The 13,224-nt window shown below is 46.8% G+C and overlaps 1 protein-coding gene across 1 annotated transcript in view; it reads left to right on the forward strand.

Moving 5' to 3' along the window:
• LOC138302238 (adenylate kinase isoenzyme 5-like) overlaps positions 1-13,224 on the forward strand; it is a 182,834-nt gene that overhangs the window by 128,612 nt on the left and 40,998 nt on the right. Inside the window, exon 6 of the mRNA XM_069242557.1 lies at positions 11,761-11,952. Within this exon, the coding sequence (XP_069098658.1) occupies positions 11,761-11,952 (192 nt within the window). The remainder of the gene's footprint in view (positions 1-11,760; positions 11,953-13,224) is intronic.

The raw sequence follows: 13,224 nt of genomic DNA on the forward strand, positions 1-13,224 counted from the left end.
CAGTCACATCTTGCTCCCCAGCCCCAACAACTGGCATCGGATTCTATTACTATTTCCGGGGAAGTCACGAAAATGGCTGTGCCGTTCCATGCTTCCATGTGAGAAAGCCACCACTGAAGCTCCTCTCGGGCTTCTAGAGACAAAGGAATCAAATGATCGTAAGGCAGGCCCTGTTGAAGATAAAAAAAATCCTCAATCTCTGTAAGGCTCTGTAGTGAAGAGGTCCCAGAAAAATAGCCTGAATAGACGAAGCCGGAAGACCCGCAATCCGAGCTAGGGATCTCAAAGATACCATCTGTCTCAACAACTTCAACTCTCTTCTGATCGATTTAATTTTCTGAGGAGGAAGTATTAACTGAGCTTTGAACGAATCCACAATAAACCCCAAAAACTCCATATGTTGAGACAGGATCATCGCAGATTTTTTTAGATTGATCACAAAACCTAGACTTTCCAAAAGAGACACCACCCACGATAGATGATTTAGCAGAAGAGACTGATCCTGTGCTGAAAGAATCATGTCATCAAGGTAAATTATTAAGCGTACTCCCCTCCCTCGCAGATGTTCGATTACTGGCTTCAACAGTTTAGTAAAAACCCAGGGGGCTGACGACAGACCAAATGGGAGAGCTCGATACTCGTACCAATTGTTTCGCCAATGAAATTGAAGGAATTTCCTGTGAGAAGGAGCCATCAGAATTGTTAAATAACCATCCTTGAGGTCCAGCCAGACCATCCAATCTCCTTCTTGGAGAAGATCTCTTAAAAGGTGGATACCCTCCATCTTAAAATGTCTGTAAATCACAAAAGGATTGAGAGCTCTGAGGTTGAGAACCAACCTTTGACTTCCCCCTTTCTTTTGGACATTGCTGCAAAACCCCTCTGGATGTCAGGAAGTTAGGGCGATAGCTTGTTTTTCCAGAAAATCTCGAATTTCGGAATCGATAAAAGAACTGTCTAGTTGGGAAAAAAGGAGAGGAGGAGAGAGGCCTGATTGATGGGGAACCTCAGAAGGTTCTATGGCATAGCCCTGGACTGTGTTTAACACCCATACCTCTGATGAAATGTTGCCCCAATTGTGAGCGATGTGTAGAAGTCTGCCCCCGATGGAACAGAAAGAAGAGAAGAATCCGTTACCTGTGGGGGAATTTTCAATGGCTCTGAAACCTCTGTTGTTACCACGGAACCCACGTCCTCTTGAGGCCTGTTCCTGAAAGGATGGAACCCAGCTTGAGATGGTTCCTGGGTATACCCTCTGCGTCTGGGGTAAAATCCTCTTGAAGGACCTTGTTGATAACCCCGGCCGGTCAGACGTCCTCAAAAACGACCGGCCTTTGCAAAAAGTGGATTGAACATGCGCTTAAGAGAAGTCTGTGATTTATCCAAAGACGAGAAAGTGTTTACAAATTTCGCAATGTCCTTAACAAAATGATCTCCGTACAATTGGCCCTCCGCCAGAGGGCCTACCTCAGCCGAGACCAGATCAACCTGTTGACGAACAATGCCAAGAAGCTATGACACAGTTTGCATTCCCTAAAAAGCGAATAGCTCTCTGAGTCCAACCAGCTAGAACCTCTGGGTGAATAGGGTTTCCTGACTCTTAGGCATGTAGAGCCAGCTCCAAAATCTTAGCTAAAGGCCGTGTCACATCCAAAAGTTTGTCCTGACACACTTTGAGGGCTCTGTCAATACCCTTTTTAGGAACTTTGTTATGTTTTTTGAGGAACGTAACCACAGTGGAATCAATCTCATGGGTAATGACAGTCTTATGTGGGAGATCAGGTCTGGGCACTCCGATTTCAACCTAGATCTCACATCCTTCTTGAAACTTTTCCTGATGTGCTGATGCATATACTCAGCCACTGCTGGAGCTGGAGCCCAATCAGACGATCTAGGATGGACAATGTCAGAAGGTTCAAAAGAGAAAGGGGATGGAACTGCCTGGGAAGAGTGCTTGCGTTTCTTAGAGCGTTTAAGGGCTTTGCGTGAGTCATGTGACAAGGAAGAGGAGGAGGGGCTACAGGGGAAGGGGATGGGTCAGGGGAAGCTGAATAAGTGTGTTCCAGGGGAGTTGAGTGGGATAATTTGGCCTGAGAAGAAGCATGAGGCCAAGAGGAAGCAGGAGAAGGGACTATAGGAGGGGAGGGATCCGCAGGGAGGGGCATGGGACTGGGGCATGAGATCTCATCCAAGCGTTTGGATAAAGGCTTCAGGGCAGAAGAAAGAGCCTTTTTCTACAGATGTATAAATGGAGGAATCAATAACCTCTTCAATCCCAGGCTCATAATAGTAATATTCGTCCTCATAAGGACCATAAACCTCCAGGCCCTGTTCGTAATACTCATAGGGCCTCATTTCAACCTCAGCAGTCATTTTTCAAGACCGCCGAGGTATCACTGTGCTGAAGGCCGCCAGTGCAGGTGGTTTTCCGTGCAACGCATCATGACTGCTGGCAGCCCTCCGTCCTTTTTCGGACTGAGAGCCTCCATACTGGCGGTCGGCGGGGAAGTGGAGGCTGCTCCACCGCCCTGTAATCAGAACACCACCCACCGAATCCCAACCCAGGATTCGGCGTGGTGGTGTTCTGGTGATGGGTAGCTGGTGGCGGAGCAGCCCCCATGGATCCCGTTCCCTCCCGGAGGATCACCGTACAAGGTAAGGTGATTGTCCGTTAGGGGAGGGGGTGGGGGGTGTTGTGTGTTGTGTGCGTGCATGGGGGTGTGCGTGTGAGTATGTCGAGGGGGTGTGTTAGTGCGTGTATGCATGCAGGGGGGTGTTGTGTGTCTGGAAAATGTGTGCGGGTCGGTCTGTTTGCATGTCTGTTTGTATGTGTGCGGGTATGTGTTGTTGTAGTGTATGTGTGCGTGTAGGAAGGGTGTGTGCCAATGTTGGGGGTGCAAGTGGGGAGGGAGGTGTGTGTCAATGTTGGTGATGGGGGTGGGGAAGGGGGTCCTGCAACCTTTGGGGGGCGGTAGGGGGGTCAGAGGTGTGGGGGAAGGACTCGGGGTGGGGGAGGGGGGTGTATGAGACCCCTATCAGTGCCAGGGAAGGACTTCCCTGGCACTGATAGTGCCTCCCGCCATGGATTTCGTGGCGGTTCCAAACCACACAAAATCCATGGCGGTATGCAGGGTCCTGAAACCACTGGCGGTCTGGTGACGGCCGCGGGCTGGGGACCGAAGTCTCCAGCCCAGCGGTCATCACCGCCCTGGCGGTCAGAGTGGAGAAGTGGTGGATGACAATGGCTGTAACCGCCATGGTCATAATTCAAAAAATTTTCTGCCGGTCTGTAGGGGGTATTACCGCCACTTCTCCCCCACCGCCAGGGTCGTAATGAGGGCCATAGTCTGACATGTTAGGAAAAAGATGAAAAAATATCAAAGGGAATCACTAGTCTTCAAAAACAAAGAGACGTCACAGGGTTAAACTATTAACCTGTTCTACAATTATTACAGCCCCAGCCTGAGCAGGTTTGGGACGTCAAATCTACCAGCCGGTAGAGAATCCAAATATAAATGTCCTCAAAGCATGAGGAAAACCAAGGATCACACTTGGTGAACTGAAATCAGATAAGAGGCTATTTTTAGCTTGTGTCTGCAAGGTCCCAGTTATTGCAGCCCGGGGAAGGCGTCAGCAGCACACCACTCTGGGGAATTCAGCTGATATAACTAACTTGGCCTTTCTTAACTAAAATAGCACGCACACGTGTGTAGCCCAATTGGGCTACATCGCGTGCTGAACACCACCGGCAGAAGGCCTCGGGGGTCAGGCAAAAATACCTGACCGACCGCAGGTCTAAATAAGAGGAATAAAAAACTAAATAAATAAATTAAACACTGTAAAAGGTACAACACGCACTTAAGCGCGGCACGGAGCGGAAAGCACCAGTCGAGCAAACGTAATCTCCAATAGCACAAAGCGTCTGAATAAATATAAAAAGGGCACTTAGCTCGGCTGCGGAGCAGCAAAGAAAGAAGAAGTTCTATGTTTCTGCAGTATATTGTAGTCTGTTCTGGACGGTTATTGGTGGACTTTAGGGGCATGGTTCAAAGAATCATATTATAGTATGTTTTCTGTTTCTTCTTAAATTTGATTGGCTGCTATGGTTTGGAGTAGTAAAGATTGAGAAGCAATCCGGTCCCGAAATAGAATTGGAGATTACGGTGGTCGATATAGATGGTGATGGTATGTCTGACCCCTAAAAGATGGTGACGCCATTCATGGAAGACGAGTTTGATGGCCAACAGCTCACGTTCAGCCACTGTGTAATTCTGCTCTGTAGAGAGTAGTTTGTTAGAGAAATAAGCCACCGGGTGAAAACAGCCTGTATCAGGGTCACATTGGGAAAGGACACCTCCCATTGCTATCTGGGAGGCATCTACTTCCACGAACAAGGGATGAGAGGGATCAGGATGACAAAGAATTGGAGCTTGAGTAAAGGCCTCCTTGAGACATTAAAAAGTGTCTTCTGCTTTCTGGTCCCAGTGAAAGGTCACACCTTTTCACAGTAAGTGGGTAATTGGGGACACTACTGTGGAAAACTGGGATATGAACCGCCGATAAAAGTTGGTGAGTCCCAGGAACTGTTGGCTCTCTTTCACGGACTTTGGTCTCTCCCAGTTTAGGATGGCTTGCACTTTAGATTGATCCATTGAAATACCTTCTGGTGCTATGATGGAAGCAAGGAAATCGAATTTCTGAGCATGGAAAACATACTTTTCTAGTTTAGCAAACAGTTGGTGTTCCCTTAATCACTGCAGTACAGTTCTGACATATTCAACATGTTCTTTAGTAGAAGCAGAATATATAAGGATGTCCTCTATATAAACTATAACACAGACATGATCAAGGATCTCCTGCACATCAAAAAACTCCTGCAACACCTCATTAATAAAAAATTGAAAGGCCGCAGGAGCATTGCAGAGGCTATTGCATGACGGTATATTCGTACAGGCTGAACTTTGTTCGGAAGGCAGTCTTCCACTCGTCACCTTCATGCAAACAAATTAAGTGATAGGCCCCTTGTAGGTCCAGCTTGGTTTATATATTTGAATTGCATACTTGATCCACTTGTACTGGTACCAATGGTTGCCCCAGTACACTCAGCCTGCACTGGCAGTGCTGGGTGCATCTGGGTGCAGGGTCCTAGAGGGTGGCACAATCAGTGCTGCTGCCCTCAGGGGCCTACTCATACCATCCCATGCCCTGAGTAACGGGGTACCCATTTACTAGAGCCTTACAGCCGTATGTAAGAGTGTATCCAATTGTGCCAAGTATCGCAACAGATTTAAGGAAAGAGTTCTGGCCCAGGGAACCTGGTTAGCAGGGGCCCTGGGCAATACCAATGTCTAGGACACATCAACATCAGGCACAAAGTGGGGGCTAGCCATGCAATCTTGAGGCCTGTATCTTTGTAATTCATGTCACAAGGACTGATTTTCCTGCTGAAGGGAAGCTACTTCATGTTGTAAACCAGCTAAGGCCGTGGTAACCTCTTTTGGGGAGAAGTGTCCTCAGAACAGTGTAGGGCTTGGAAAAGACCCTAAAAAGGAACCTCCAGGGAATCCATTGCCTAGGCAGCCCTGTTTTTTTGTCGCTTGGCTCTGTGTAAGAGCTTGACCACTCACCTGAAAGGCAGGTTGTCTGCAGCGATGACTGTTCCCCTGTCCTTCCAGGACACCTCTTGGCACTTCCAACGTAATACCGGAGTCCCTGCAAGTGTCCCCAAAAGGGTGGGGGGATTGGATGAGAGAGAGAGAGAGAGAGAGAGAGAGAGAGAGAGAGAGAGAGAAAGATATTGTCTCTTCTGCCTGGTCCAGCCGGGCTACCGATGCTCTGGGGTACAGGTAATCACTGTCAGTGTTAGTTGTTGAGTGTCCAGAGCTATAAGGGAAAGGATAGGGATGAGTGATGTGTTCAGGGCACAGTATTTATGCACACAGTCTATTGTCTCCTCTAATCACCTGTCACTCATCACGTTCTTCGCAGTTCCTCTCCACTCAATTGGGCTTACAAGAATGCACCATCACTGCCTGGATCTTCTCTATGTCTCACACTGCTTAGAGTAATCACTCTTGGTGTAGTTGTTCACACTGAAAACGTATAGCACACGAACACACAACGAAAACTATTTCCAAAAAGGAATGAACGTACACTGATTTATACAGTCAAATGAAAACCTGCCTTTTCTGTTTTTGAGGAATCACTAATATCAATTCTAGACAATACTAAAAGAGTTCCTGCAAAATGAGGATCGTTATCACAACAAGCTACATATACATAATTAGCAAAGTCACCCAGTTATGTGAAGGTTGTTCATCTCACAGCACTCTCTTCGTGTGCTGATGTCTCTTCCGATTTTAGAATGAATCAACAAGTCAGTGTACAATTGCATAATAAATGTCAAAGCTTTAAGCTTTTCCGTGCACTCTCTTAATCAACCTCAAAACTTTTGTTCTTTCTCGAAAATAAAATCATTTAGTTACAGACTGAGGTTTCTAATCTAAACAAAAAAAACATTCGCTCAACAGAGCGTGCTTCCTCCACTTATCTTATGTAAACAGCTGCCAGTGCACAGAGGCTAAAGAAGTTCTCTCTTGTTGGCCAGCAATGATACAGAAGCTTTGCAGGGAATTCCCAGGAGTAGGCTCTTGATGTCAGCTTCAAGAAGAACCGGAACAAAGCCAAGCGTTGACTAACACCTGTGAGGCTTTTTATAGTTTGTGCAGTAATGAGTCATGAGTAAAGAGTCATAATTTAGCACATGGCTCTTGAAACACGAGTCATGAGTGATAAGTCACGATTAGCACATAGCTCTTGAAAACACGAGTGCTGCCTAACAGTCATAGAAGGCAGCTGTCCAGCAATGTGCAGTGGCTCAGGTGGTTGAGTAAACAATAGCAACACAAAAGGATGATGGACGGAGTGCTGAACAATGCAAACACTCAAGTCACAGATGTCGGTTTAATCCATTGTTCTTTTGGTCACCATACCACCTCAGTTTGGACCCAGCCATAGGTAAATCAGTCTGGACCCTGGTCCTCATGAGAACCATCTAGCCCGAACTGCCAGGCCAGGTCCTCCCTGGACCAGAAACAAGCATCCTGATCTGGTTTCAGGGTATCACACTTCATCAGTTGAGTAAACATGCCTTGATATGATCAAGCAACACTGGGTAAGCAAGCCTTGGTAAAATCATGCTATACATACTTTTCAATCCACAAATGCAACAAGCTTTGGCCAAATAACTATAAACATTACACCTTTGTTAGACCTGACAGCCTTAGGGTGGTCACCCCTAACTTTCTGCCTGCCTCCCTCCTCTTTTTACATACTGTGTTTGCTGGTTTAAAGACTCTGCACACTTTACCACTGCTAACCAGTGCTAAAGTGCATATGCTCTCTCCCTTTAAAAATGGCAACCTTGGATCATACCCAATTGGACTATTTAATGTACTTAAAAAGTCCCTAGTAGAGTGCACTATATGTGCCCAGGGCCTATAGATTAAATGCTACTAGTGAATTATTTTCATATGTTGTTGGGTGTCTGTAGGTGGGAGTTGCTAACGTATGATGTTGTGTGTGAGTGTGTGTGTTAAAATGTTTCTGTATGTTGATGGGTGCATGAGTGTCTCAGGTGGAAGTTGTTGACTTATGATTGTGTGTGTGTTGAAATGTTTCCATATGCTGGTGGATCCATATGTGTTTACCGGTGGGAGTTGTTGTGTTATGATTGTGTGTGTTGAAATGTTTCCTTATATTGGTTGGTGGAAGACTGTCTTCTAGTGGGACTTGTTGACTTATGATGGTGTGTGTATGTGATTGACATGTTTATACATGCTGGTGGGTGCATGGGTGTTTGCTGGTGGGAGTTTTTGACTTATGACAGTGTGTGTATGTGTGTTGAAATGTTTCTATTTGTTTGTGGATGCATGGGTGACAGACCCCACCCCCGACAGCTCCACCTACACCAACCGACTGACCGCCTGGACCCACGTAGAAGACTCGGAAACTTGCAAGATCATGAACTCCATCCATTCAGGATCCCCTTCAGACCCATGCCCCCACCACGTCTACAACAAAGCCGACTCCACCATCGCCCCCTAACTTAGAAAGATCATCAACTTATCTTTCGAAAACGCAACCTTCCCGGAAAGCTGGAAGCTCGCCGAAATCCACGCCCTCCTCAAGAAACCCAAGGCAGACCCCAACGACCTCAAAAACTTCCGCCCGATCTCTCTCCTCCTCTTCCCGGCGAAGGTCATCGAGAAGATCGTCAACGCGCAGCTCACCCACCACCTCGAGGACAATTCCATCCTAGGCCCCTCCCAGTCCGGTTTCAGACGCAACCACAGCACCGATACTGCTCCCCTCGCCGCCACAGACGACATCAGACAGCAAATGGACAACGGCGAAACATCAGCCCTCCTCCTCCTGGACCTCTCTGCAGCCTTTGACACGGTTTGCCACCACACCCTACTAACACGCCTCCACGAAGCCGGAATACAAGAGAAAGCCCTCAACTGGATCTCCTCTTTCCTCTCCGGCAGAACCCAGAGAGTCCGACTCCCTCCCTTCTGCTCCGAAGCCACCAACATCATCTGCGGCGTACCCCAAGGCTCCTCCCTAAGCCCGACGCTGTTCAACGTCTACATGGCCCCCCTTGCACAACTGGCCCGTCAGCACAACCTCAACATTCTCTCCTACTCCGACGACACCCAGCTCATCCTCTCCCTCACCAAAGACCCACACACCGCCAAAGCCAACCTCCACGAGGGAATGAAGTCCATCGCCGAATGGATGAGAAAAAGCCGCCTGAAGTTGAACTCCGACAAGACGGAGGTCCTCATCCTCGGACGCACCCCCTCGGCCTGGGACGACTCCTGGTGGCCCACCGCACTGGGACCCCCTCCAACACCAACCAACCACGCACGCAACCCGGACTTTGTCCTCAACTCCGCCCTCACCATGTTCAAGCAGGTCAACGCAGTTTCCTCCTCCTGCTACAACACCCTCCGCATGCTCCGTAGAATCTACAAATGGATCCCGTCGGAAACCAGAAAAACGGTGACCCAGGCCCTCATCAGCAGAAGACTAGACTACGGCAACGCACTCTACACAGGCATCCCAGCAAAAGACATCCGCCGCCTCCAACGTATCCAAAACGCCTCCGCCCGACTGGTCCTTGACGTACCCCGTCGATGCCACATCTCCCACCACCTGAAAGACCTCCACCGGCTCCCCGTGGACAAGAGGATCACCTTCAAACTCCTCACCCACGCTCACAAGGCACTCCACAACGCCGGACCAGTCTACCTGAACAACAGACTCAACTTCTACATCCCCACCCGCCAACTCCGCTCCGCCAACCTCGCCCTCGCCATCATCCCCCGCTTCCAACGGAAGACCTCCGGCGGCAGATCCTTCTCCTATCTCGCTGCCATGACCTGGAACGCCCTCCCGACCGCCCTGCGACAGACCCATGACCTTCTCACCTTCAGGAGACTCCTCAAGACCTGGCTCTTCGACCAGTAGCAGCAGTCCCCCCTCAGCGCCTTGAAACCCTAACGGGTACGTAGTGCGCTCTATAAATACTATGATTGATTGATTGATTGATTGATTGTGGGAGTTGACTTATGATTGTGTGTGTTGAAATGTGTCATTATGTTTGTGTGTTTATGGGTGTGTTCTATTGGGAGTTGTTGACTTATGATAGTGTGTGTATGTGATTGACATGTTTCTATACGCTGGTGGGTGGATGGGTGTCTGCTGGTGCGAGTTATTGACTTATGATGGTTTGTGTGTTTCTTCAAATTCTTCCATATTTTAATGGGTGCATGGATGTTTCCTGGTGGAGTTGTTGACTTATTATGGTGTCTGTATGTGTGTTGAAATGTTTCCATATGTTGGTGGGTGCATGGGTATTTGCAGGTTGGAGTTGTTAACTTATGATGGTGTTTGTGAGAGTGTGTGTTAAATGTTTTCATAATTTGATGTGTGCATGAGTGTTTGTAGGTGGGAGTTGTTGACTTATGATGGTGTGTGTTTGTGTTGTGAAATGTTTCCATATGTTAGTGGATGCATGGGTGTCTGTTGGTGAGAGTTGTTGACTTATGATGGGTTGTGTATGTGTGATGAAATGTTTCCATATGTTAGTGGATGCATGGGTGTCTGTTGGTGAGAGTTGTTGACTTATGATGGTGTGTGTATGTTTGTTTAAATGTTTCCATATGTTGGTGGGTACCTGCACGTGAGAGTTCATATTTTATGAAGGTATGTTTGAGTATATGTGTTAAAATGTTACCATGTGTTGGTGGGTGCATGGGTTTTTGCTGGTGGGAGTTGTTGACTTATGATGGTGTGCGTTGAAATGTTTCCTTGTGTTGGTGGGTGCATGAGTGTCTGCTGGTGAGAGTTGCTGACTTATGAGTGTGTGTGTTGACTTAATTTGGTGTGTGTATGTATGCTTAATGTTTCCATATGTTGGTGGGTGCCTGGTGTCTGCTAGTGGGAGTTGTTGCCTAATGATGGTGTGTGTCTGTGTGTTGAAATGTTTCAATATGTTGGTGTGTGCCTTCTGGTGGGTGTTTTCACATATGTTATTGGGTGTATGGATGCATATTCTTGGATATGTAACCACTAAGTGGTGGCTGGATGGGTGTATGATGGTGGGTGCGTGGTTGTATGGTGTTGGGCGTTTATATGTGGGATGGTGGCTGTTTGATTGGTCGTCACTCGTATCCCTATGAAGGTGGGTGTGGTGTCAGATTTTGAAGACTGTAGCTCTATAATCGTGAATATATGGGTGTTTGATGTTTGGCTGCATGATGGTTGTTGTTTTGCTATGCGATTGTGGCTATCTGTGAGTATGATGATGCCTGTATGATGGTAAAAACATGCAACATAAAAAATATAAGATTATAAGAAATTGAGCTCCGATGTATTCAATCCCTTGTATGAGAGTCTGGTTATAGTCAAACTGAGCCAGAAGAGTCATTTAGTTGCATCGGATTTCAGAATCTAAACACCTTTATTTCCCAATATCTGACCATGGACTGTTCCTTCTGCAATGTGTTACAATCTATTTTCAATTTACAGTTTCCAGAAGTAGGGTGCAATGAGCTAAAGGTGGTTACAGACAGGAAAGTGCCAGGACCCCTTATTGCACAGGAACCCCTATCTCAGCTTGTCTGTAAACGAAGAACAAGAATTAAGAAGCCCACTCCAAGGCAAGAATTACTTGTAGCAAAGGATTAAGATCCACCATCCACACAATGTAATGTTCTGGTTAGGTGCCCCCTATGATGCCATCCACACAATGTAATGTTCTGGTTAGGTGCCCCCTATGATGCCATCCACACAATGTAATGTTCTGGTTAGGTGCCCCCTATGATGCCATCCACACAATGTAATGTTCTGGTTAGGTGCCCCCTATGATGCCATCCACACAATGTAATGTTCTGGTTAGGTGCCCCCTATGATGCCATCCACACAATGTAATGTTCTGGTTAGGTGCCCCCTATGATGCCATCCACACAATGTAATGTTCTGGTTAGGTGCCCCCTATGATGCAGCCAATGAAGGTGATGGACACTATTGCGAGGATGGTGGTGCCATCTCATTTGCGTTGTAAGGTTTGTATAGTGCTTACTACCCCTGAGAGGGGCGCTGAAGCGCTTACCTTCATGCATAGCATGTTACACCAGATAGGGTGTGTGGCCACCTTGACTCACACTTGGATTTCTACCTCTTCTTTGTCAGATTGGGTCTCCTGACATGGTGGTCTTCTTGGCCTGCTCCAGTCAGCGACTGCGCCAACGCCTGGAGAGGCGGGCAGAACAAGATGGCCGCCCCGACGACAACTCACACGCTGTAGACCGCCGTCTGGACACCTTTAAGCAGAATGTCCTGCTGATTGTGAAATATTACCAAGAGAAGGGCATCATTGCATGGGTGAGTGTGGGCCAAGGCGTATAATGCAGCACTGTGACCCTACGTCTCTGCGTGGCCTGGCGTAACAGGGCACAGCATAAAGTATTATAGCGTAACATGGCATAGAGTAACATGGCACAGCATAACATGGCAAAGCGTAACATGGCATAGCATAACATGGCACAGCATAACATGGCACAGCATAATGTATAGCATAACATGGCATAGCATAACATGGCATAGCATGCTGTAGCATACTATGGCATAGCGTAACATGACATAGTGTAATGTGGCATAGCGTAACATATTATAGCATAGTGTAAGTTAACATAACATGGCATAACAGTATAGCACACCCTAGCGTAATACAGTAGACCATAACATACCATGGCATTACATAACATACCATGTCATAGCATAATACTGCAAACCATAACATGGCATAGCATAACATGACATAGTGTAACATGGCATAGTGTAACATGGTACAGTATAACATTGCATGGTGTAACACTGCATAGCGTAACACTGCATAGCGTAACATGGCACAGCATAGCGTAACATTCCACAGCATAACATGGCATAGTATAACACACAGTGTACCATGGCTTGGTGTAATATTATCCATCATAACATGGCATAGCATAGCATATAGCGTAACATGGAGTAGCGTAATATGGCATAGCGTAACATAATAAAACTTAACATGGCATAGTATAACATGGCATAGCGGAACATGGCAGACCGTAACATGTCATAGCATAACATGGCATAGTCTAACATGGCATAGCATAACATGGCACAGCGTAACATGGTATAGAATAACATGGCATAGCATAACATGGCATAGTAAAACATGGCATAGCATAATATGGCACAGCATGGTGTAGCATAATATGTCATAGCGTAACATGGCATAGTGAAACATGGCACAGCATAACATGGCACAGCATAACACGGTATAGCATAACATGGCATAGTAAAACATGGCGCAGCATAACATGGCATAGCATAACACGGTATAGCGTAACATGGCACAGTAAAACATGCACAGCATAACATGGCAGAGCATAACATGGCATAGCATAACACGGTATAGCGTAACATGGCACAGTAAAACATGCACAGCATAACATGGCATAGCATAATATGATATAGAGTAACATGTCACAGAATAACATGGCATAGAATAACATGGCATAGTAAAACATGGCACCGCATAACATGGCATAGAATAACATCGTATAGCTTAACATGGCATAGTAAAACATGGCACAGCATAACATGGCCCAG

Source organism: Pleurodeles waltl, chromosome 6 (assembly GCF_031143425.1).
Source record: "Pleurodeles waltl isolate 20211129_DDA chromosome 6, aPleWal1.hap1.20221129, whole genome shotgun sequence".
Lineage (NCBI taxonomy): Eukaryota > Metazoa > Chordata > Amphibia > Caudata > Salamandridae > Pleurodeles > Pleurodeles waltl.